Source organism: Vipera ursinii, assembly GCF_947247035.1.
Source record: "Vipera ursinii genome assembly, chromosome: 4".
NCBI classification, from domain to species: domain Eukaryota; kingdom Metazoa; phylum Chordata; class Lepidosauria; order Squamata; family Viperidae; genus Vipera; species Vipera ursinii.
In genome coordinates, this window is record NC_139514.1 from 21,065,564 (window position 1) to 21,091,735 (window position 26,172).

General features: G+C 37.5%; 1 protein-coding gene across 1 annotated transcript; it reads left to right on the forward strand.

Moving 5' to 3' along the window:
* Window positions 1–1,872: 1,872 nt before the first annotated feature.
* Window positions 1,873–25,768, forward strand: TNFRSF19 (TNF receptor superfamily member 19; the record flags this gene model as incomplete). The annotated part of the gene is made up of 9 exons (XM_083361315.1): window positions 1,873–1,938; window positions 3,895–4,005; window positions 5,698–5,876; window positions 7,866–7,951; window positions 18,879–19,043; window positions 19,807–19,932; window positions 21,712–21,814; window positions 21,915–22,282; window positions 25,655–25,768. 8 exons carry the CDS (start codon window positions 1,873–1,875, stop codon window positions 22,273–22,275), a joined length of 1,197 nt encoding a protein of 398 aa, XP_083217441.1. The 3' UTR covers window positions 22,276–22,282; window positions 25,655–25,768.
* Between the last annotated feature and the right edge of the window lie 404 nt (window positions 25,769–26,172).

Sequence of the window (26,172 nt, forward strand, 5' to 3'; positions counted from 1 at the left end):
GGCTATTACTGGATTCCCCATTGAGTTTGCTTCTCAGAAAGTCGCAAAAGATTATCACTTGGCCCCAGGACACTGCAACCGTCATAAATATGCGTCAGTTGCCAAGTGCTTGAATTGTGATTATATGACCATGAAAACGCTGCAGTGGTTGTAAATTTTAAAAAATGGTCCTAAATCAGTGCCATTGTACCTTTGATCACTAAACAAACTGTTGTAAATTGAGGACTACCTGTTGTCTGTAATAATCCTATTGCATGTGTTTAATGTAGAACAAGTGGAAGGCTAACCAACTTTCCATTCACTTCCATTTATTTCAAAGCCATGAAGGCCTGTTCCAAGAAGGTAACATGTGAATGGTTAATTATTGAGGAAGTAGAATTAGCAGATAAAGGATAGCAAAAAGAAAGAGAGGGAAGAAGGGAGGAAAGAAGGAAAGAAGAAACATTGTAGATTTGAGCTCTGATTTAGCCATTACATACATCATTGCTATTGTTTAAAAATATTTTTTCCCAAATTTGAAAGTAAATTTACTGTGGGTTGAATTAAATGATTGAATCTATGTAATCTTATTGGTAACATTATAGAAGAAGTTTACTATTGTTGTCTTTTGAGATGTTTTAAATCGTTTTGTTTAACTAATTAATTTATTTTACTAATTAATTTAACTAATCATTTTATTTAAGTAACCTGATATCTGACACAAACTAGGCTTCTTGCTTACAGTACATATAATTCTTTTCTATTTTGGAAAAGTTCAGAAAGTTAACCTTTTGGTACAGAAAGGATGGATTCAATAGGATTAATATCACAGTGACTTCAGATTATAACTGATACTTTATGGAGAGCGAAATGGAATTTGGGGGTCAAGCAAAAACATGTAGTTTAGGTGTCATCTTCCAGGAAAACAAATTCTAAGATCAAATATATTCAGTTAAATGCCAGGAAACTCAGATACAAAGAATGTTGAATTGAGTAACAAGATAGTGAAAGTGTTAACAGCAAGAATGCTAACTAGAGTAGCTAAGAAATAAGAAATATTACTGGAAACTAATGGTTAGCTTTAGATAGTGGCTAGAAGAATATCATGGTTTCAGATATAGCCCTTTGTTTCAATTCAAAGATGACATATTTGCTCATTAGCTCACATATCTAACCATATTATTACGTGCATATGCTTAAGTCAATAAATAATTAAAAACCCATTAATTGCATGCATCTATAAAGAGGGCTATAACTCTTCTTTAGACTTGTCTTTGCCTCAATACCTATTAGTATCTTCAATGAAGGTATGCTGATGTCTGATTTAAACAAATTATTTTTTTTCCTACAGGAGTTTTATTAGAGAGAAAGGGTTTATCAGTAAGTTTACTTGAAATGCCTCTAATAGGTGGAAACCTAATGTTTAATAACAGTTCTTTGAATTAGGAAATCAAAATGTCTTTGTTTATATCTTCATAAATTAAATCATTCTTTCTTTAGGGGAGGTTAATCTGGTTTAATTGTAGTTTAAACTAAATTAGGAAATGTAATATGATGCTAGTTTGCAAAGTAGATAAGTTATTTTGTAAATGTTGTTATAGTTAATAGATTTTAAACAAGCACATTGACATTTTAGTCAATAATGTTTCTGTCCTCTTCATTCTTCTACTGTTAAGAATTATGGGTTACTCCATTCTTCTATTAGTAAATGCTTAAATAGCATTCTAATAGTGGTTATGAGAATTTTCTCATTGAAATTTCAACTCGGATATAAAATCCAGGCATAACATTATTACTGCGTATTATTTATTATGTATCATAGGCACGTGCACCTTACAACCTCAGGAATTATTTTTTTCTTCTTTACAGGTCAATTTCTTTCTTAAAGGAAAAATGCATACACAAACGTTAGAGTGGCAGTATTTCATCTTTAGATTGCTGATACTTTTGATATATGTTGTAAGTAGATAAACTTTTTTCCTATGTATTGTATGTCATATTGGTAAATGTTTTTGCACTCAAAAAACTAAATAATTAGGTAGTTTTATGACTGCAAACCAGTATGTGAAACATAAAGTTTGTATTATTTGTTTGTATTGTCTGCTTACACTGCAGCAAGGGAATTACTCTTATATATGTTGACTTACTGATCAGATGTCATTATATACTATATCAGATTAATCTGGTGAATATCAACTTGTTTAACACAAGTTGACATTAACCTAAAGATAGCTTTAGATAATATATATTTATCTTACTGTAATTATAGAACATTTGTCTATCCCCAGGTCCTTGAGAAGAACTTGATGGATTGAAAAAAGTGCCAGGTCCAATCTAAATATCTAGCTGACTGTGTGACAAATAGTAGTTATAAAGTGTTCTGGGATATCAGAATTCATAATACCATAGACTTAACAACTGTTGATAAGAAAGACAAAAAACATGGTAATACCTGGAAATTGCAGAAGAGAAGAGAAAGAACAGAAGAAAATCACAAAATAAAAAAATCTGCTGATAGAAGTAAAATGACTATGGCAAAAGAAAGCAAAGATAGTGACAATAATACTTGCATGCAATCCCAAAACATCTAGAGCACAACTTCAATACTAATGCCATTGACAAAAATTACCATCAATCAACTGCAAAAGGCAGTTTTCCTTGGAACAGCTTACATTCTGCAGCAATAACTTTAATGCCATCAAACAACAACATCTGCATATCTACCTATTGAGTCTATCCCTTGGGAAAGACTCAATAGGTAGATAAAATTGCCATCTAAACATCTGGCTGACTGTGCAACCAACCATAATAATAATATAAGTATTGGTGATTTTAGTATTGCCTGAAAATTGCAGGTACAAAGCAATCTGTACAAATCATTTGTACTATACAAGTGCTATACAAGTGAACTTGCTGCTGCATCTTTTGAAGCCTTAATGTGGTTATTAAAATGGCAGAATTTCATCTCCACAATACACTTGTGAGAAGGTTACCTTGAGATAACACAAATAACCTACAAACACCAAGTAATCCTTGTGTGAGGACTTTAGCATGCGTCCCCCCTATTCAAATTCAATACCTTAACTACTATATGTCTGTGGAGATTCTCAGACATCCAGGTCACACTCATTCTTGCAGTATAAACCTGTTTCTTTTATCTTTTTTTCCCAAAACCTTTTCCAGTTATACATGTTGCTGCCTAGCAGTCAAACACCATGATCCCAAATCCATAATCTCTACCCACACTGACACCAAACAGCTTCAGTTCTATTGGAGCAATAAAAAAATCATCGGCCGTGCTACCACCAGCCACGCTCACAAGTTCATCGAAGCCTGGCACTCCATAAGCACTTCCATCCACGGACACATTGACCTACAATCAGCCTACGAACCCCTCAGAATCCAAATCAATCGCACAGGCAACCATAGACAGCACGGACCCTCAACCATCCCACGCAAGACCCCCTTCACACCAGCAGTTTATCCCCCAGTGACCCTGACCTGTTGTAACCTTCCCATCACAAGACCCATCACAGAACTCACTGATGACTCACACATGACCCATCACAGACCTTCACTTGACATACTCACACCCTTATAAGCCCTTATAAACAGAAGAACCCTGACATCCCCTTAGCTCTACTGAATATGTTACCTAGCTTGGTAACGAAACATTCAGAAACCAATCCACAAGCTTGGAGAATGAACCTTCACCCTCATCCTACACCCGAGCTACAGATATTCCGCATTATTGCAAAGTTATACATGTTCCTAGATTTTGATTAGCAGTTCCAAGTACATTTCTGTTGCTATGTATTTTCTTGGGAGCAAATTCTGAGCATGTATAGGAGGACTATTCTTCAAAGATTCATTTCTTTAATAGTGTAATCTTAACAGCTTCCCTCTTGTTTGTAGTTAAATGTTATAATTTGTGAAACTGGAGAGTGCAGAGAGCAGGAGTACAGAGATCATGACGGAAACTGTATATTGTGTGAACAGTGTGGCCCTGGAATGGAATTATCCAAGGTACCGTATGTTTGTATAAAATTCTAAACATTATTCTCTTGATTTTTCAAGTATGATATTACTAAATATATTTCTCCACTACATATAGCACTGAAAGAGCACTTCTAAATTAACTATTTTGGAAGTTGCAATATTATTTACTAGAGAAGTCTTTTCATAGTTTAAGGATTAAACATTCATTCTTTATTTATACATACATATTATTTTATTTCCATGGCCACCCATCTCACTTAAGCCAATGCAGGGCCACGGCATAGGCTAATTGTGCTCATGGTGTCCTGTAGAAATTAATGCACAGGTTGCTGCATTTTCCAGCAATTGAAAGGCAGCCTCATTTAGTGTACATTGTAATAGATGATACATGATCATGCTTCTTTCATTTAAGGCTGAAGCTGGACTAGCTGGTCATGGTTACTATTTGCCCATTGAGTAGTACCTAGCAATCCAGGAGGATTTCCAAGTCACGGGTCCTGTCTCCCTGGAAAGACAATAGGAGTAGGTAGAGAATCTCAGTGGACAAACAAGAACTCTTATTTTGCTTGAGTTTAGTTTCACTAGTTTTGTCTCATTCAGATTCTAATTATCTTCAGATATTGAATCAAAACATTGACCACACTGCCAGACTGGTGATGTACAGTACATTTGGATGTGATCAACAATTTGCTGATTTTGCACCCCATACTGATAGGTGCTTCTCCCAGTGGCTTCATATAGGTTAAAAAGAACTGAGCACTGTAGCACTCCATAAATAACAGGACACCAGACTGATATTTCTTTCTCTGTATTCAACCAGGTCTGCCTATACGATAATTGTCTAGCAATAGATTATTTTTATTTATTGTGCAAATTTATTTTCCCTTGCTTCTCAGCTAACAAAGCGAGAGAGAGCCTGTGGCTTAGAGGTGAAAACAACTGCCTAATGTGCAATCAGCCCAGGTTCGAATCTCAGAAGGGTATGGCTGACTGATGAAAACTAATAAGTTTGAAATGCATATCAGTCTCCCTTAATTCTTTATTAGCAATTTAAAAAATTTACACAAATATGAGCTGTCACCGGTGTGACTACTGCCTGTCGATGGCCTTCAGGTTAGGCTGACACAGGAAATAAAGATTTGTCCCATGTTTGGGGCCTAGCAAGGTAATCTAAAATAGTTAAGCATTTGACACACACACACACACACACACATATGATATTTTGCACTATATTTAACATGTTTAGTTGTATAGCTTTTCCTATTGTTTATATAAATAAATCATTGTAAGCATTTTTGTTGATCATATATTCTTTCAGCTTAGCTCAACAAGTTTATATTAAAATTATTTTTCGGGTATTCATATAATTGTTTGAAGGACTTCACAGGCTAGCTTCTAAATTTTGATATTGTTGGCATAGTTTAAAGATGGACATGTCAGCAATTTCCATAAGTTTATAATAACGTAGTAGTGGGAATCCACTGAGTCCCATTTTCATTCAAATACTAGAAATTTCTCAGATAAAGAAGGTAAGTTAGTATTTCTTATAAAAGTAAAGGAGATTATTAACAATGGACAGCACATTAGAAACTGCTGAGAAGATTATTTTATCTCTAGAAAGTTTTTATTTTCAGAAATAATTACACTGAGGCCTCATTTCATCTTTGTCATTTCCCATTATCTCATTAAGTGTCACAGTAGTGTTTGTTAATCCCACAGGAATGTGGTTTTGGATATGGCGAGGATGCCCAGTGCATGACATGCAGGCCAAACAGATTCAAAGAGGACCGGGGCTTTCAAAAATGCAAACAATGTTTGGACTGTGCTTCAGTAAATCGATTTCAGAAAAGCAATTGTTCTGCCATTAGCAATGCTGTTTGTGGAGACTGCTTGCCTGGGTAAGCTATAGAAGGAATTATGAAGAACTGTAAATAATTTGTATTCTCTGTTTTAACTGGCTCTGCTACTTGAAGTTGTTAAATTGCTTCTGTACTCTGCAGTGAAAACTTGCTTTAATTGTTTATATTGAGAGGACGGAATGTTTGTTGTTTCCAAATATCCATTCAAGATTATGAATATTTATATTAATAGTAAATACATTTATTTTTTATTAAATGATGCAGTTTACATCATTATACAATTTAATTATACAATTGATGTTAATTGATAAGTAAAATTGTTCACTGGATATTAAGTCTATTACATCAAAGTCTGCTAAACTGATATTTTCCTCCTACCATCTCTGAAGCCTTGCTTTTAGGGCGTTCTAATGAAAAGCCCCGATCCAGCTTCTGGAGGCACATGGAAGCGTCTCCCAACTTCAGTTCTGTTCTCTGTTGCAGAGAACAGTGGTTCTCTGTTGCAGAGAACAGTGGCCTAAAGTACCATGAGATCACGCGAGACCAGTAGCGTGAGATCTCGCCCCACTGATCTCATGTAATCTTGTGTTACTTTAGGCCTCCATTCTCTGCAAATGCCTGGAGCACCATGAAAGCGAAGGATCTCGATCTTTGCAGGGTGAATATTGAAAGCCTGGTACCTAGGGAGACCCAGGTGTGGGAGGGGAGGGAGGGAATAACCAGGGTGAATGTTGCAGAGCCACTGCAGTCACTCCTAAGGGCGAACAACTGCCGTGGTGCTGCAATATCCGTAACTATGGGACTTGCTCGTAAGCACTAGGGAGTGCTCATCATGTAACTTTGAACGAGCGTTAAGTGAACGCTCGTAACTCGGGGATTACCTGTATGTTTAAAGGAGAGATAGAGATACCATAAGCTCTGTTTAGGTGGAAATGTGGAGATCTTAAAAATGGTCAAAGAAGAGTTGCTCAGATAGGTTTTAGGTTTAGGTTATTTAATTTGTATACCGCCCTTCTCCCTAGGGACTCAGGGCGGTTCACAGGGCATGTATAAATAATGATACAAAAGTTAAAAAGAGATTAAACCAATGCCCAGTTAAAAAACAATAATACAATACTAAGAACGACAATTTAAAAACCCATATTCCCCCATCAGGCCAGACCAGCTAATTCAAATAAGTGGGTCTTCAGGCCGCGACGGAAGGTTCGGAGGTCTGATGTCATCCCGAACTCCGCCGGCAGTTGATTCCATAATGCCGGAGCGCCCACAGAGAAGGCCTTCCCACCTCCCTGACCTCCCAGTGATGAGTTGGAAATTTGAAAACAGGATTAATTTATGTTGGTTTCAGTTTAACTATACCTCTCAACACGATCTAAGAGTCTAATGAATGAATTTTGCAGATCTCATGAGGAATTGCACTAGCATTCAACCAAATGCAAGTGTAGTTCCCCATCAGATTTCTAATTGAACAGATGAAAGTAAAGTAGCAGAAAGTAGCAGTGAGTAACAACAAGCTGTAGTAAAACAAATGATGACAAAATAAAAGTTTCACCTCATGATATTAGGCCAAAGGCTTGAACTTGTAGGATTCATGGGGGCGGTGAGTCTAAAAACTTGTTTTTTGTTTTTCCCAGAATGTATTGGGTTCCAGTGCTGGATTTCAATGTTATGATTGCCAAAATTTGACACACTGTTTCCTGCCATTTTTAGTTAGTTCTGTACACTACTGTTCACCATATTTTAAAAAAAATCTTCATAAAATTTAGGAAAAAGGAAAATCTTGCCCATTCATATGCATTTGATATAAATCTGCTCATTTTTCATTATTGCTCTGCTCACTGCTGCCCTCAATTTTCTGTTCCACAAAGCATTAAATTGGTGTCCTAGCCCATCAGATGAGTGTCACTACCTGAACCTCTTTTTTAATCTCAACTTATATTATCCCCTATTATTTCAATATCATTTTATTGATTTTTATTATTATTTTTTCAGAAATGAAAAATGTGATATTTTTCTTCTGTCTTCCAGATTTTATAGAAAGACAAAGCTTGGGGGCTTTCAGGATATGGAATGTATTCCTTGTGGTGATCCACCTCCTCCTTACGAACCACACTGTAAGTGTTTCTGATACTAAAATGTTAGAACATTCATGATATAAACTGCATTTTCCTGATTACTACGAAAACCTAGATAGCCTTAATTGCTATCAGTAAGCGATGCGGTCACATGATGTCATATTTTACCAATGTATCATTTAGCAACATCAATCCCAATCCCAAATTGGTGATAAAGCTCCAAGACTACCTGTATGTCCATAATTATTCTCTGGAGAGCTACAATGAGCGTAATTCTGAAGAAGCTCCATCCACTTGTGAGATTTGTGAAGCCCCCTTAAAAAAACAGAGCTGCCTAATACTTGTGAGAAGTACTACTTGCTAGAATAGCACAGGGCTTCCACAAGGGCAGCAATTTGTGCAAGAGAATTGAGCCTTGCGCCACATAAGCCAGGCTCCTCTGCAAAAACCCCAAAAAAGATAAGATGGGTACCACTTGGCCCTGGATGACATCCATGACAGAGCCTTGGTGGAGCAGTGGGCTAATGCCTCCTTAAGTAACACCAGCTGCCTGCAATTAGTGCAGGATCGCATCCCACCAGGCTCAAGGTTGACTCAGCCTTCCATCCTTCCGAGGTAGGTAAAATGAGGACCCAGATTGTTGGGGGCAATTAAGATGACTTTGTAATGATGCCGCTTGGGGTGTGTGTGAAAGCCCTAATAAGCAGGCATATACATAGAATGAAGGCTACTGCTAAGCTTGTAAGCTGCCCTGAATCTTCGGAGAAGGGCGGGATATAACTGGAATTAAAATAAATAAAAATAAATAAATGACATACACATTGAGGGTTCTCCAGTGTGGGGGGACAGCTTTTTATTGCACTGTGCACAGTTCCCTGTGCATCTGTCTGCTATAATAAGTGACGTGTTTGCATGGTATGGCATGGTTTTCATGGTGTGGCAGCTCTTAAGTCATACTATTTTTAAGCATAATGTAATACTGTTACTATAATCACCTGACTAATAGATAATAGGTACAGGAAATACATGAAAGAAGTGATTTTTATGGAAAATGAAGGAGCAAAATTAATGGAATCTACCCATATCTTTATTTAAAACAGGGTCCCCAACTCTGGGACACGGCTCACTACCGTGCCACAGCCTGTTCAGAACTGGATGGCACAAACGGTGGGCAAGTGCACACACGTGAAGCTCCATTTGTGCTTCGGAACCAGGCCTCAGAAGCAGCAGCTGAGCGCACAAAGCTCACACATGCTGTGGCTGAACGCATCTGTGCACAGCTCCATTTGCATGAGCAACAGGCACACTCATATGTGAAGTTCCATTTGTATGTACAGTGGGCAGCACACATGCCACTTGCGCAATTGGAGCTGTGCACACTTAAGCACACACCAGCCACTCACATGGAAGCATCTCCCCCCCCCACAACCACCAAGCTGGAAAGTTTGGGGGCTGCTGATTTAAAACATTCTATTTACATAGTAAATAAGACCCAACCAATTTGACATTATTTGTGTGTGATAGGTTAGGGACTGGCAATCAGGGTAATAAATTTTGTGTCAATATAGTTTTTTGCTCAAGAAAATGTGAGAGTCTTTTAAACAAACTGAGGAAGAGGTATATTAGTATTAATAAGGTATATTATTAGACTCACAAAACCTCAGTTTTAGCAGAAATGCAGATTTTTAATTGTTTAAATAATTGAAAGAGACATTTTAACAACTTGGTAAAGAGAGGAATATTGTGAAAAATAACTTTGCTAATTGGGAGAGTAAAACAGTAGCTCTTCAAACTGAAGCATTTAATGAAAGATCCCATATGGATAACAACAATCAGGACTTAGTAATATGAAACTTATTGCTGTTCTCATCAAGTAGAAATATGTTGTTTGAAGATTTCCCTACATCTGTAGGTAATTATGTGTATTGCTGAATACTGATATTAAGCTGTTTTTATAATACTTTAATACTAGGTGAATTGCCTTACAAATTAACTAATTTATTCCAGTTTTTTGAAACTTTAGCATATTGTAAATAAAACTGTCACAATAATTATGTGGACAAAATTCTAAATGTTTAATAAGCATGTTCAATTTCTTAGAACTTCCCCAAATAAAATATGTACACTGATACACTATATTAAGTGTGTTTTGGCAAATTACTGTTATTCTCTTGAATGCTAAATTGGCTCTATGAACTGCACAGGGTAAAATCGTATGATCATATAATGTGATAGCAACATTAATAACGATCACAGAATGCTGATAGCAGTTGATTATTACCTAGCTAGCTATAAATTTCTGGGCTGCTTTAATCTAGTCTCCATCAGTAGACTTTTTAAAACAGAGTTATGGTTTAAATATTTACTCATGAAAAAGCTGGTTGTGGATTGTAAAAAGACCATCAGAAAGTTTAAAAGGTTTTTTAAAAGGGGAATAAAAAGCAAAAGAAGAGAAATCATTCTTGAGTAAACATTTATGATAAACACTGAATTCTGCATTATTCAGTAATAGCAAATAATGCTGTTGCATATGTTGAAATGGAATCAAGAACAAATAAATCTGCAGAAATTAAATGAAGCAATACTGTATTCTGCTGGATATAATGTACTGGATTTTAAGAAATTTGAAGGCCTGGGAAAAAAGCATGTAAATAAATTTTAGTTATAGATTTAGAATAAAAAAGTAAAATATACGAATCAGCATGAAGTACAGGTAGTCCTTGAATTATGATCACAATTGGGATCGGAACTTCCATCACTAAGTTAGGTGGTTGTTAAGGAAGTCACAGCCAATTTTAGAATTTTTTTTTGCTACATTCATTAAGCAAATCACTGTGGTCAATAAATAATCAAATGGTCAATAAACGAAACCGGCTTCCCTCATTGACTTTGCTTATCAGAAGCCAACTGGGAAGGTCACAAATGGCAATTATATGATCCTGGGACGCTGTAACCATTATAAATACATGCTGATTGCCAAGCAGCCAAATGTAGATTATGTGATAATGGGGAAGATGCAACAATCATGAGGACCATTGGTAAATCATTTTTTTCAATGCTGTCGTAACTTTAAATGGTGGCTAAATGAATGGTTGTAAGTTGAGGACTACCTGCATATTTACAATTACTATTAAAGGAGAATAATAAGTTTTAGCTCTTGTGAAAATGAAATTTAGTTCACTGCTAAGACTTTTTATTTTTTTAGTTTATTTGCCTCAACAAACTTTACAAAAAACAACAAAAACAGAAAATACTTTAAATTCTGAATCAGCAACTAGCTTAAAAAATACCAAAACAACAAAAGGAAAACTAATTATATATATTCATCAAATGTCAAACTAGTTTTTAATACTACATTTTTAAAAAAAACATGACTCTTTAACATTATCAAATGTAACATTTATGCCAAAGCAGCACATATTGAGTCTTTTTTTTCCATCACTAAATAAAGTAGCTAGATGAAATATGGAAAATGTATTTCTACATTTGGAAGATGCATATGCCTAAAAACAGCCTTTCAAGAATGGGATAGTTATTTCAAATCAGGAGGATTCATAATATGATTTAAAGTTTAAAGTAGATTTCCATTTCCATTTTGTCTCAGTAGTAATTTATCTTCTTCATGTCCAGACAAACTGGTAACGCCTAGACTGCCTGGTCCCTCAGAGCCAATAGGCAGAAAGACAGTTCAAGGGATATTACAGATGAAATACTGTACTGCACTTGTGTAATAAATACAAATTTATTAAAAACATAACTATTTTTCTACTCTTTATAACAGAGAATCTAAAACTGTGATATTGAAGGCATTCTCATATTAATTTTAACCTAGCGTATGGCTATAGAGGCAGATGCCAACTCAGTATACACTGAGATATTGATTAAAGGAATTGAATTGCTTCCTTGCTGACCATAATTTGGCCCTTAAACATTTGTTTAATAAATTCTGTTCCAAGATCTTCTTATGTTCCCTCTCTGGTTTTATTTTTCAAGGAAATGGGATGGGAATCGTTATTTCATTTTTTTTACCACAAATATTGATTGCAGTATATTATGTGAAACAAAACAAGTTTCTAGACTTACTTAATGAACTGTGTCTCGGTATTGATTATACCAGCATTTCTTTTATGAAGTCCTGGTTTACCCCAGCCAGTTTTTTTTTAATATCAAAATTAGTTTATTTTCTACAGAGAAAAATTGACATTTGGGCATATTCAGCAAGACTAACCTTTTAAAAGCTGCATTTTTAATCTGTTGACTCCAGTAGTCAAAAATACTTTTTACTAACCTTATTGTTATCCAGGCTCATAAGTTGGAGATACCCTCCTATGGTTGAACTTGCTAGCTAATTTAAGGGATATTTTTTAATCAATCTCTGCTTATAATTTATTTTAAGATGCTTCTTGGTGGTTTTTTTTTTCTTTCTTTAACTGGGCGTCCTTTCTGAACAGACACCTAATGAGTAAAACTCATGGTTCGTTATTCCATTACACAAATCAAATATTTTGCATTTTTAGCGTTTGTTTATCAACTATAGAAAAGGTGTAGAGAAAAAATAATGCCCTTTTTAATCAAGTCATAAGATAGATCATTTTTATTATTTCTGTTTTGAGTTTGCATTTGCTTTTTATAAGTTGTCTTGGAAAGCACCAATCTCTGATCAGCTGTTCTGCAGCTAACAGCATGGCAGTGGCAATGAAGCTGTCAAGGCTGGTTCTTAAATATTTACTCACATAACACTAGACAGCGCTTAAATGAATGTACATTTGGGGCACAGATTATTTTCCATATGGAGTGCATTGACTCAGTGGTTAAAGATGCTGAGCTTGTCAGCTGGGGAGCTGACAATCTGGGTTCGAGACCTGAGCTCCACACAACGTTACTTGCTCCAGCTCCTGCCCACCTAGCAGTTCGAAAGCTATTGTGAGTAGATCAATAGGTACCACTTCCATGCACCTTTGGCATATAGCCATACTGGCCACGTGACCACAGAAATTATCTTTGGACAATGCTAGCTCCCTCAGCCAAGAAATGGAGATGAGCACTGCATCCTAGTTGGATACAACTGGACAGGAAAACCTTTACCTTTAGGTTCCATGGGAATGTTCACCTGGTGTTTTTTTCCCTTTCTACCTGCCTAGTTATGCCAAATGGTTATAAAACAAGTATGTTTGTGTGGGCCTCCTGTTCTCTTGAAAAATCATGGAGCTGCACTTCCTTGTTAAAGAGAAAGGACAAGTTAAATGGGGATGTGAGATACTGTGAGATTTCTTATTCCTTACAGTTACCTATTGTGCACATCTGCACCAGTGTGTGCATACCACTGAAGGAAGAGCTGAACACCATACAAAGACAGATTGTATAAATAATCTCTGAAGTTAAGCTTTATTCTCTGGAAACAGGAAAGAAAGTGTTAATTTCAGCCATGAGATTTGATAATGTCAGTATTTCTCTTAACCAGTTTTTTTTTTTACACAAGTTAATACTAGAACCAGTCTTTCATCTTTTGAGTCAATCCCATAATTAGGATCCTTCTTTGCCAAGGGCTGAATGAGTGTTTATTTTACATATAGGATGTCTGCAAGATATTTAACTTAATCATTACTTTTTATTAACAAAGAAATAGTTGCTTAGTTATCAGATTTAAGTGAACTTGAAATTCCTGAGAGGGAATGGTGTATGGATAATGATTAACTTATACTGAATGGATTCTCTTATATATTTATTAAAACAGCTAACTCTTTAAGGACAGTGAAAGCATTTACACCTGATATTAATTACTAACTAAACATTTGGCTACAGCTCATTAAACTACTAGATTACAGGAATGTGATCTGTATATGCTTTGATGGCCTTATTAGTTTTGCTCAGAATTTATTGACACAAAATTTGTTGACAGATAATGAAACTTAGACTTCAGTAATTCATTTTTGTTCCATTTGAGAAAATAATAGAATACCTTAAAAAAACCATTCTACTCAAGATGTAAACAATCAAGTATTTTAGGTTATAACTAGAAGATCAATTTATAAGCAATAACAAGCATTGTTTACATTCCTTATGTCCTCACCTCCCTGAAAATTAGATAAAGGATGAAATATTGTTTATCATATTTGCATTTAAGTGTACTCTTCCTTGTCTGCTGTGTTGGCCATTCAATATGCCACTGGGTTGATTGTGCACACAGTTAAAGTGAAACTTACAATCCATTTCTTGAAATAGTGTAACAAACAGAGCAATCTGAAAGGCTCTGTAGATGAACAAACTTCTAGCAATAGAGGGAGACAAATAAATTAAAATAGAAGGTATTGGAATATATGAATGTACCATAGTGGAATAAATTGCCTTTTCAGAAATAATAAAGGGGCGAGAAAGGAAAACACTGTGCTAGTGGCTACAGGACAAAAAAGTGGCCCCAGAATATTTTATATTTAGCATTCAATGTTTATCGAATGACATGAAATGACAATTGAAAACCTATCTAATAAGCAAAAGCTCCATTGTGGGATTACCACAGTTGATAGCCAATGTAAAGTCAGTAAATAGTCAGTTGCTAAGCATCTGAATTTTGATCATGTGACCATGGGGATGCTACAATGGGCGTAAGTGTGAAAAAAGGCACTTTTTCAGTGCCGTTGTAACTTTGGTCACTAAAATGAACTGTTCTAAATCAAGGACTGACTACCTGTATATGTTGGCAATTTTTATATAGGACTGGAAGTGTTATACTTAATATTAACATAATAATTTGTCAGGTTTTTTTAGCTACATAATTTGCATTTTTATTATTCTGTCAAATTTCAGAAAGGTTATTGGTTTACAGATGAAAGAATTTTTCTTGTAGGTAATCCAGGAAACAGTTGTCTACTCTGGCAAATCTGTGTTAAACAAAGATATTTCTGTATACAAGTGAAAAATCTAGTAGTGTGAATAACATCATTTCATCAATAATATATTTATGATACTAAAGCCTCATCCTATCTGCTTTTTTCTTTCTGAAATACTGCTGTAACTTTTAAAAAAATACTTTTATTTTCCATCATTGTAACTATGTAACACTATTTGGTGCATATTCTATTATATAATTTAATGATGTAAGAAAATGGTTCAAAATTTTCAATTTTTTTCATTTATCTAAATACTGTAGTAACTATTTCTGAATCACCACTTTTGCTCATGACTTAATTCTATTGGGAGATTTTCAGTCAATACTAGCTTTGCTAAACACTCTCACACAACAGCTCATAGCAATGTATTGTAGATGCTAAACAGATCTGATACAAAAGATTTAGTCAGTTTGTAAATGGCAATAACTTTGAATTTGCATCTAGAAAATCTTGAAGGAAATATAAATATGAACTTTCTTTTCAACTGAAATATGCAGAGGGCAACATGAATTCTACGCTAAGGACTCTGCATAATCTAATAATATGTGTAATTAATTTTTGAAACCTTGAATGGTACTCTTGATGGACCCAGCATGTTTAATCTGAACCAAGTTTGTCTGATTAGTTTTTTCTTCTTGCCCCCTAGCTGTAGCTTAGTCATCCCTCTCCTGTTTTCTCTAAATATAAAACTTTATTCTCCCCCATGTAAAGTGATAGTAAATAAATAGGAGAGACCATAATGAAAACTGTTTGATTTTTTTTCCTACTAAATATATTTTGGAAATTTCAAGTAACATTTTTTACATGTTAGAGCAGCCTTTGCCTTCCAGACTCATTAGACCTCAGCTGCTATAATGTAATTGGAGTCCAACATATCTAGGTCCCAGATTAAAGAAATATTATTGAAATGTATGGAGATACTTCGTCAGTCTTTTAACTGGCCATTATGTCTTTACATATAATTTTTCAGCAAATTATATGCTTTTAGTTTTGTCTAGAGACCAACTTGTGGTAATAGATTTAACATTTTTCAGAAGCTAATAAGTTGGAACAGTTTCTTTTAATTTTTTATTACATTAAATATTTGTGGATGTTTGCAGGTGAAGCCAGTGATTTTTATGGGATTCCATAAATATGGCAATTTACAGTTGTTGAATAGTCAATTGTAGTGTAATAAACATTAAACGCCTTACATCAGGGGTGTCAAACTCAATTTCATTGAGGGCCGCATCAGCATTTCAGTTGCCCTCAAGGGGCCGGGTGGGTGTGGCCTGGGTGGGCGTGGCCTACTGGGTGGGCGTGGCTAGAGTGCGTATGGCCTACTGGGTGGGCGTGGCCAGCTCTACATCATTCGCATCAAGGGTGCCTATGGGGGCCTGGTCAGGAGTGGGACAGATCTGAGGGTCTCTGGCAGAAGGAGGGTCTCTGGGCCAGGGCCAAGGCAGTGGGGGCCGTTCCCTCACTGTTTCCAGGATGGCTTTGCGGGCCGCATGAAACCACTTCGCGGGCCGGATCTGGCCCCCGGGCCTTGTGTTTGACATGTCTGCCTTACATCATATCATTTGTTGCATGCGGTGGGGGGGTTGGCTTACAGACAGATTATACTTTTTTTCTTGGATAAACAGGTTTTGTAGATTTCTGTAATTTAAAAAAAACATATTTGAGTACAGATAATTATAATCTACAGATGTTCATAATTCATAAAGAATACATACAGTGATAGTAGCAGGCTCTGCCTTTGTATTTTGTTTACTATAATGTGTAGAGAGCCATTGTATGCATGTGTTATATAAAAATCATATATTGTATAGACCCATTTTGAAATAGCTCCCATATTGCTTGGCCTATACAAACATTTAATGTATCCCCATTAATGATAAACAAGGCTAATGAGACCAAAAAAAAAATAAGGTTCCCAAAATATTTTTAAAAAGTCTTTAATGTATTATTAAACTTTCCTAACTGTTACTGTATTTGATATACAATATTTGGGGAAATTGGTGAAAATTGCTTCTCTTCTTTTCATAAGACCAGATAATTACTGGTTCTCCTCCTTTCTCCAGGGTCGCTCGCAGTCGGTGCTGACAGGGGGACAGAGGTCGACCCCGAGGCCTCTCGCTTGCGGAGTCCCTCAGGGGTCGGTCCTCTCGCCTCTCCTGTTCAACATCTACATGAAACCGCTGGGTGAGATCATTCGCAGTTTTGGAGTAGGGTACCATCAGTATGCTGATGACACCCAGCTTTTTATCTCAACTCCTAACAATATCAGTGATGCCCTAGACGTGATGTCCCGCTGCCTGAAAGCGGTCCGGGAATGGATGGGGAGAAACAGGCTTCAACTGAACCCGGACAAGACTGAATGGCTGTACGTACCGGCAAGCCAGGAGATTCAGAACGTCCCACTGCTTAACATTGGGGACAAGTTACTTCCCCCTGCTGATAGGGCCCGCAACCTGGGTGTCCTCCTAGACTCGCAGCTCTCCCTGGAAGACCACATTGGAGCTGTGACCAAGGGGGCCTTCTCCCGGGTTCGACTAGTTCGCCAACTACGGCCTTATCTAGACCTGGATTCCTTACGTACAGTCACCCATGCCCTTGTGACATCTCGCCTAGACTATTGTAACGCTCTCTACATGGGGCTGCCCTTGAGATCCACTCGGAAGCTTCAACTGGTGCAAAGTGCGGCGGCACGGACACTCTTGGGAGCCTCCCGATACTCCCATATCACACCTCTCCTCCGTGCGCTGCACTGGCTTCCGGTTGCCTTCCGTGTGAAGTTCAAGGTGCTAACAATGACATTCAAAGCCCTACATGGCATGGGTCCGGACTACCTACGGGAGCACCTTCTGCCGATGTCAGCACCCCACCGTCCTGTGCGCTCCCACAGAGAGGGCCTCCTCAGGGTGCCACCGCTCAAGGAATGTCGGCTGGTGGCCCCCAGGGGGAGGGCATTCTCAGTGGGTGCGCCAGCCCTCTGGAACACCTTACCTACCGAAATCCGGATGGCCCCTGACCTCCGTACCTTCCGTCGCGACTTAAAAACTTTTTTGTTCCAGCAGGCTGGCCTGGCATGATAGCGTTAATTGGGGTCCCAGTTTGTGTTCATTAGTGTTTCTTATTATTTTATTGTTCGGTCTGTATTCTTCGTCCTTCCTCTGTACACCGCCCCGAGTCCCTCGGGAGAAGGGCGGTTTATAAAAACTAATAAATAAATAAATAAATAAATAAATACTATAGTATCACTCCTTGGAAGGCTGGATTTTATCCATTGTATTTAATATAGCTTCAGTTGATACTTGTTGACTCTGTTTTTAATAAATTTTGGACAGATTGAGCAGTAGATAGATTCTTTGACCTTGTTTAAATGGTCTCAGTATGGCATAAAATTAACGGAGGAGCTTATTGGTGTCCCTTTGATGATATTAATAGGTCTGGATTGCTGTTCTTTATCCACTTATGAAACAGTAATAGAAAACAATTTCACCTGATACTCCGTATAAGAATTAGTTTCAATAAACAAGTTTACAGCATATAGCTTGCTAGCAAAGTTACAATTTCACCATATCAAGCAGAGTATTCAGTTCTGGGCACTACAGTTATGACTTTTATTTTTATTTTTAAGAGCAAAGAATAACAGTGGGGAGGATCAATAGACTGGAAATTAACCAATATGAGAAGAGATTGAAGAAACTGGTTAGGATTTCCTTTGAGAAAAGATAACTGAGAGGAGATCAATAACATTCTTCAAATATCTGAATAGATGCTACCTAGAAGGACAAGAGCTTTCTTCTGTCATCTCAAAGTGTAAAGTGTACAGAATAACAGTTATTTCTATTTGAGTGTTAGGGAAGAGCATTTTGCTGTTAAGAGTGGTGAAATGGAGTAATGGTAGTAATCACTAAGGATATGTTTCTTTGGTTTCTTTGGTTTCGTGTACTTTGACTTGATTGGCCATTTCCAATTCTGTTTGTGCTGTGCAGTGAAAATTCTTAAAAGAATTTATCTGTGCCTAAAGAGCTTTGAATTGTTGCTCTTCTCTACCTATAATCAATAAAAGGTATGCTTTTATTTATATATAGGCACCACAAAAGTGAATTTGGTGAAAATCCCATCCACTGTTTCCAGTCCACGAGACACTGCGCTCGCTGCTGTGATATGCAGTGCACTGGCAACTGTACTTTCAGCGCTCTTCATCCTGTTTGTCATCTATTGCAAGAGACAATTCATGGAAAAGAAGCCAAACTGTAAGTTTTTCTCCTCCTACCCCGGCTACCACATTTACTGCTTACCCACGTCTCCCTTTATGTTGAGTTTTACCACCTAATAAACGTCTGTGCAAAAAAAAAAAAGAATTATTTGAGCTTAACTAACTGTAAGTTAAATGTAACCTGGAGTTGATTTACAGTTTCCCAAATGTAATTTTGATCAATTACATCAAAGAGGATAAATGCGTTTATGTGAATATGTTGAATATATACTCTGTCTATACCTGTCTTGATTTGCCTGGCATATTGTGAACCATTCAGAAGATCATACAAAAATACATAAAAAATTAATATCCCAAATTCATGTTGCAGTGTGAAAATTGTGAGAGTCAGAAGAAAGGTAGCAGTTAAGCTATGGCTACTTTTCAAGCATTGCTATTCAGTTGTATTTAGATTTTTTAAATAAAGAAATTATGAACAAAAAATAGATATACTATTCAGAATTACAGATTATTGTAAACCCTTAAAAAAAGGTTAGGCTCTTGTTGGAACTTCAGACATCTTCTGCCAAGTATTTCTAATTGTTTTGCTTAATAATGAGGGTCAAGAATTTAGATCATGTTGAAATAGGCATAAAGCAACAAGATCCAAGAAAGTGTTTTAATTCATAATATGCAAAAACTTTTATTATAAGTGCTCTAAGTTAAATGACAGTGTAATGTTACCAGATATGATTATAGAATAATTTAAATATAAATAAAGTGGGTTAACACCCAGTGTCAATATCTTCTCTGTTCTAAAGGGTCTGTACAATCACAGGATGTTCATTATGAAGGTTCAGAACTTGCATGTTTTGATAGATCACAGCTTAATATTTATGAACATAAAACATGCTGCCAGGGCCAGGAAGATTCATTACAGATGTGTGGTAAGTATGATCTCAAATTAATTTCTGGGTTAATCTAAGTAGGAGAAACACAGTGAAGCTGAAATTTGAATAAAGCATATAAAAGTAACTATGGATATGCAAGATGTTACACTAACATAGAGCCCATTAAACAATAGGGCTAGAGCAGGGGTCGGCAACCTAAAAAAGAAAAAGAGCCACTGGGAACCGGTTCCATCACAAATTAAAAAAAGAGGGAGCCGCGTGCGTGTGTCCATGCACGCGCATGCGCAAAAAGGTTTTTTGCGCATGCGCGGACGCACGCGGCTGCCATTTTTTTAAAAATGAGATGGAACCGGTTCCCGGTTGCCCAACGGCGACGGCCCGTTTGCAAAGCTGCCGCTTTCGGCAGCTTTGCAGACGGGCCGTGGCAGCTTCCTCAAAGAGCGGCGCCCCTGCCCATTCTGAGAGGTGCGCGCGCACCTCTCCGAACGACCGGAGGTGCGCGCGTACCTCCGCGCGAATGGGCAGCGGTGCCGCTCTTTGAGGAAGCTGCCGCGGCCCGTCTCAGCTTCCTCAAAAAGAGAGGCGCTCCTGCCCATTCCGAGAGGTGCGCGCGCACCTCTCCGAACGACCGGAGTTGCGCGCGCACCTCCCCAAACCTTTGGGGAGGTGCGCACGTACCTCCGTGCGAAGGGGCAGCGGCGCCGCTCTTTGAGGAAGCTGCCGAAAGCGGCAGCTTCCTCAAAGAGCGGCACCGCTGCCCCTTCGTGCGGAGGTACGCGCGCACCTCCCCAAAGGTTTGGGGAGGTGCGCGCGCAACTCCGGTCGTTCGGAGAGGTGCGCGCGCACCTCTCGGAATGGGCAGGGGCGCCGCTCTTTGAGGAAGCTGCCGCGGCCCGCTGCCCATTCGCGCGGAGGTACGCGCGCACCTCCGGTCGTTCGGAGAGGTGCGCGCGCACCTCGGAATGGGCAGGGGCGCCGCTCTTTGAGGAAGCTGCCGCGGCCCGTCTGCTAAGCTGCCGCTTTCGGCAGCTTCACAGACGGGCCGCGGCAGCTTCCTGAAAGAGCGGCACCGCTGCCCATTCGCGCGGAGGTACGCGCGCACCTCTCCAAAGGTTTGGGGAGGTGCGCGCGCAACTCCGCCCATTCGGGGAGGTGCGCGTGCACCTCTCCAAACGGGCGGTGCCACTCTCCATTTGGAGAGGTGCGCGCGCACCACTGCCCGTTGGAAGAGGTGCGCGCGCACCGGGCGGCTGGGAGCCGCAAGAGACGGCTCAAAGAGCCGCATGCGGCTCCGGAGCCGCAGGTTGCCGACCTGTGGGCTAGAGTGATAGAATTACTAGTATTTAATAATATACAGCAAATCAAAATTATAAATATAACTATATAAATGTTTCTATGATTAAAACTTTATACGAAGGCTAAATGCAACACCACCATTGCAAAGGCTAAATGTGTTACGACGATTTTGTGTAAGAACAGATATGAGCCCTATGCTATGACATTCGTCAAACATATGTTATGTCGAACACAATCCCACACAATCATCCCTCACCTGCCTCTCTCCAAAGTGGATGGATGATGGATTGTTTGACTAGGCATTAAATTCTAATGGGTCCTAAACAACTCCTTTTGTTGTTGATTTTGTCTTGTATAACAGAGAGGTGAGGGCCAGAGGCCAACAGCTGTTCTTCACTATGTGTCGAGTGTACACTGTAGGATGTGTGAACCAGCTCATAGTCTCAACAAGTATAAATTATTTGCATTTCTAGAAAAAATATGCACTTTGTTTCTTATTTAAAGTTTTCTTTTTTCAAGGCCCAGTACACTTGATTCCATCATTATGCTGTGATGAGTCCTGTAGCTTTGAACATAGTTGTCATAGCTGTCCTTTTCACTCTCAGTCTACGCTTCATGAAAGGTACTTCAGGTTTTAAATTTCTGCCTTTTGCTAACTTTTCTACTGAATATTTATTTGTCCTTATTATTTGTTAAATGACTTTTTTCTCAACTTTTTACAGGAATTCTAATTCTGTTGGAGAAATGATTCCAGCATTTCTTGGTTCTCTTTCACATTCCACTTGTGGAGATCTTTCAGATGCTTGGCCTCTCATCCAAAAACCAGGATATTGTGATAGTATTTCTTTCCCTGAATCATACTCTGAACTGGTGGGAGAAGATGAACATCTTTTCAGCCCCTTAGATATAGAAAGAGATGCTGTGGATTCGGATAACAAACAGGATTTAAATGTAGTCACATCTACAAAATCTCATTTTGGAAGCTTGACAGAATCATCTGAACTTTCTAGTATCGCTGCTCCCTTAAATCAAATTTTGGCTGCTGAACCATTCTCAGCAACAGAGTATGACAGAACAAACTGATAAACAGGTAAGCACAGTTATCTAGTAGATAGTTTAAATGAAACTGTTAAGCAGTATTGTCTGGAATAATTATTTTCTTGTTCAGTTAAATGGACATCACAAAGGTCCTCTCCTTCAATAAATACTGAAGAAAAAAAACAGAAAAGGTGATTTTTAAAACTACTTTTCTGGGTTTGTATTTTGTATAATTTATTTGTTACATTTATATCTTACTACAAATGACTGTCAGGAATTAACTTAACATGGGAAAAGAAGTCTAAAGTATCCATGGTAGGAGACTTCCAGTTTTGCACCCACAATGCATGGCCGCACGAGAGTGCACCTCCGCTCCCCACGGCTAGTTTCTTCCTGCTTGGGGGACCCTGGGTGGGGCCAAAGTTGCCCCAGAGAGGTGACCATGAAGGAGGGGCGCCCTGTTGATCACAAAGCGACGGCAATTGCTTCGTTTGATCTGGGGAAAGCGCTCCGAACCCAACAGGAGAAAGGCTAGCATGAGATCAGCGTCTAGCCCAAGCTGTTTGCAGCTGAAGTCCCAGAGCATGAACCTAAACATCAGTGAACAGCGTGCTTGGTGAGAGTACTGATCTTCTTTCTTCTATTTACTATCTAAATCCTTGAAAAGATCCCCAAAGCAAGAAAACCTCCAGAAGTGAAGGGAGGAGACTATATCCTCATTCCCTTACAGATGGAAGCGGCGAATTAATATTAAAGGAGGGAGGAAATATATTAAAATTTGATTTAAAATACTTCAGTCTGGACAAATTTAGGAACTAAAAAACTGTCAAGATTATACCCTAAACATTTTTGGGTGGAACTATAAAAATATATAACAAAAATAACGTTTGGATTGAAAGAAAAACTGAAAAAAGAAATAACTGCTGACATCTAGTGGAGACTCAGAGAATAGAACACTAACAATAAGGACTCAGAAATTGGCAGAGTGCCAAGAAACAAAGAAAAAGTTGTTACTTTGAATTGCAAATAACCTTGAAGACAGATGGGAACAAAGGAAGAGCCAGCTATAAAATTAAAAAGCGTTTGAAAGAAAAAAACATACACACCTGGACTGTTGCTTAAATCTAAGAAGTGTTTATGGAAAAGAAAAACCTTGGGTTTCTGGCTAATCTTTTAGAGGAGAATCTGTAGGAAGGATTTATAGTGGCTTAACATACTGAACTGTAATTTTGACTGACTGATAAATTGACTTTTGAATTAAAACATTGATGAAAGATTATTTGAAGGGGGGAGACAACATGGATATCACATACGTATCAAAAAATGACAGGATGCCACATTCAATATTTTCTCCTGAAGGATGTAGCTTGGAAAATCAAGGGCCTCCAGAAGCAATACTTCAAGGCAAGATAAATACTTTCCAGGAGGAAATATATGACAATAGACTCAAACCACAAGGAAATCCGAAACAATTTTGATGATTTAAATAAGCATATTTCCAATCTAAATTTACAATTAAAAAACACCCAGGGAATAACAACAAAGGCACAAATAAATCAGACAGCAGACTACAAATTAGAAGAGTATGATCAAATTGATGAAACAACAAAGGAAAAGAATTACAATTTGACAAACAGGAAAAAATCTTCAAGGTTCTGATATAACAAGAAAAGTGGAATCATCAGGAGAACCATCTAAGTTTGGGAGATAGAAAGTATTTATCTTGCTTACTTCATCTTTTGTATTCCCAACAACATTTGTAAAAATACAGGAACTGCTGGGTAGGTGGATTACATCCTTGGAAAATTACTTGGCAAAAGAAGTAGACCAGAGACAGATACAAGAGATTTGACTTGCCCTAGTAGATGGACTATTACATGAATAAACATTTGTTTGAATATGACTAAAAGAATAGAGAATTTTGAACACAAAGGGGCCTTATAATAAGAAGGATAATAGATTTAAGTAACATAGTATATTTTATAATATATGAAATGTTAAAATAGTAGGTTGATGTAACTTTTATTAATATATAAGTGAAATAAAACTGATTAAGAGGATGTTATATCTAGATATTATAAGATAGATAAAAAGCATAGTATTTTTATAATGTATGATATAAAATATTGGGAGGATGTACCTAAATGGGAAAATTTGAACAGTTAGATGACTAATTTGAAGAAATTATGACTGATAAGAATTGGATTGAATATAAGGGAATTTAAGTGAACAAAAATTATAAAAATGGGATGTATGCTGAACTAATGAGATGATGGTTATGAGAATAATATAAGCTGAAAATAGGTTACATAGAGAGATTATTATCATTTATATATATTTTAAAAATGCCTATAATCATTTATATATTGAAAATATTAAGAATTATATTTTGGCTAAGGTTGAAGAAGGAGAATACAAACGGGAGAAGGGAAGATCAAAGGAATGTATCATTAATTAATATATTAATTATGGAATTATCAAATTTAATTATTATTGATTTTTAATTACTTATTATTGTCCTTTTTTCTTGTTAAAATATAAACCAAGACAACACGCTGTACACCAGGCACTGGAGATAGTTATAGTTAAAAACTAATAAAATATCTATAAGAAAAAATAAAGTACCGTAACCATGGTAGGATAAAATCAAAACAGTATAAGAATAAACAAAAAGTCAAGAATAGAGAAAGCCAAAAAAAATCATTAGAGAACGCCTGATCTAATCAGAATATTGTCTACAACAGTTCTCTTTGAGGCTCTTTCTAAATGCAGTCAGGAAAAAGGCCAGACCAATGTCCATGAGGAAGCAGCTCCTCCTGGTATGAGTTCTCTATTTCCCCAGCTTGGTCCTCCAAAACTGATGAGTGGGGCATGCAGGAATGAGTTAGGCTAGGAGGATAAACAGGGAAGAAGGAGAAGGAGGCTAATTGTCAGTTGTTCATAGTGTTTCTATTGGCTGCAGAAATGTTTGCCTCTCTGTATTTAGAGCTGTTCCAAATTTGTCATTGGCACATTGGATGTGTCAAATGGGGGTTTAAGATTCTTCAGTCGCTCCTGTTGTAGTTTCCACTCTGGGGGTTTCTACCAACTTTGGGGGCTAGCAGGGAGGTGAGAAAAAAGATCCTGTGTTTGATCTTGTCGTCTTCCAGTAACTAATGAGATCATCTGAAAATGGAACTGTTACACTGTATGTCTACAACAGCAGTTGTAGATGTACTAAAAGCTTTCTCTGAGAAGGATTGAAAAATCCTTGATCTGAAATATCAAGAAGGAAGATTTCAAGAGAAAAAGAAAAGTTATTTTTTCTGTCACAATGAAAAGTTAAGTGGCATACAAAAGTCTGCAGGTTATCAGCAATAAAATGGAGGACAAAAATAAGAGAGAATTGATGCATTCTGTGTAACACCTTTTTGTTTTCTTTTAGGAATCCGCATGAGCCTTCCTGGCAGCCTTAAACTGAGTGCCTTTTCTCTAATGTTTATGAATGGAATGCTGCCTGAATCTCAGTGGTACTGCTTCAGTAACAGCTGAAATAAATTGACAGCATTTGAAAGCTCTTTGGCAGTTGGATTTACAATAAAGCAGCTGTATGAGAAGATTTCAAGGAGCAACCTGGTCAAAGACCAGAGGCAGCTAACTACGTGTTGTTCCTCATTCAGACATAGTTTGATGGATTGAACACACAGCTAAGGAGATTATGTAATGAAAAGCGGTAGAATAGTCTTCTGAGTATATGATCTAACAGCAGATGTGTGACAGGAATTTGTCCTTTATTATGTTGGCAAAAGGAAGCATTTGATAGGATTTGCAACAAGCTGCGTTGAATCCCTGTGAATGTGCCAAGAATCCTAGCACTGCAGAGAATCCTTTTTAAGAAATATGAACATTTCTGTTTTGTCTATACTTATTTATTGTGAACTTGGAAACATCATCTAGTGTCAC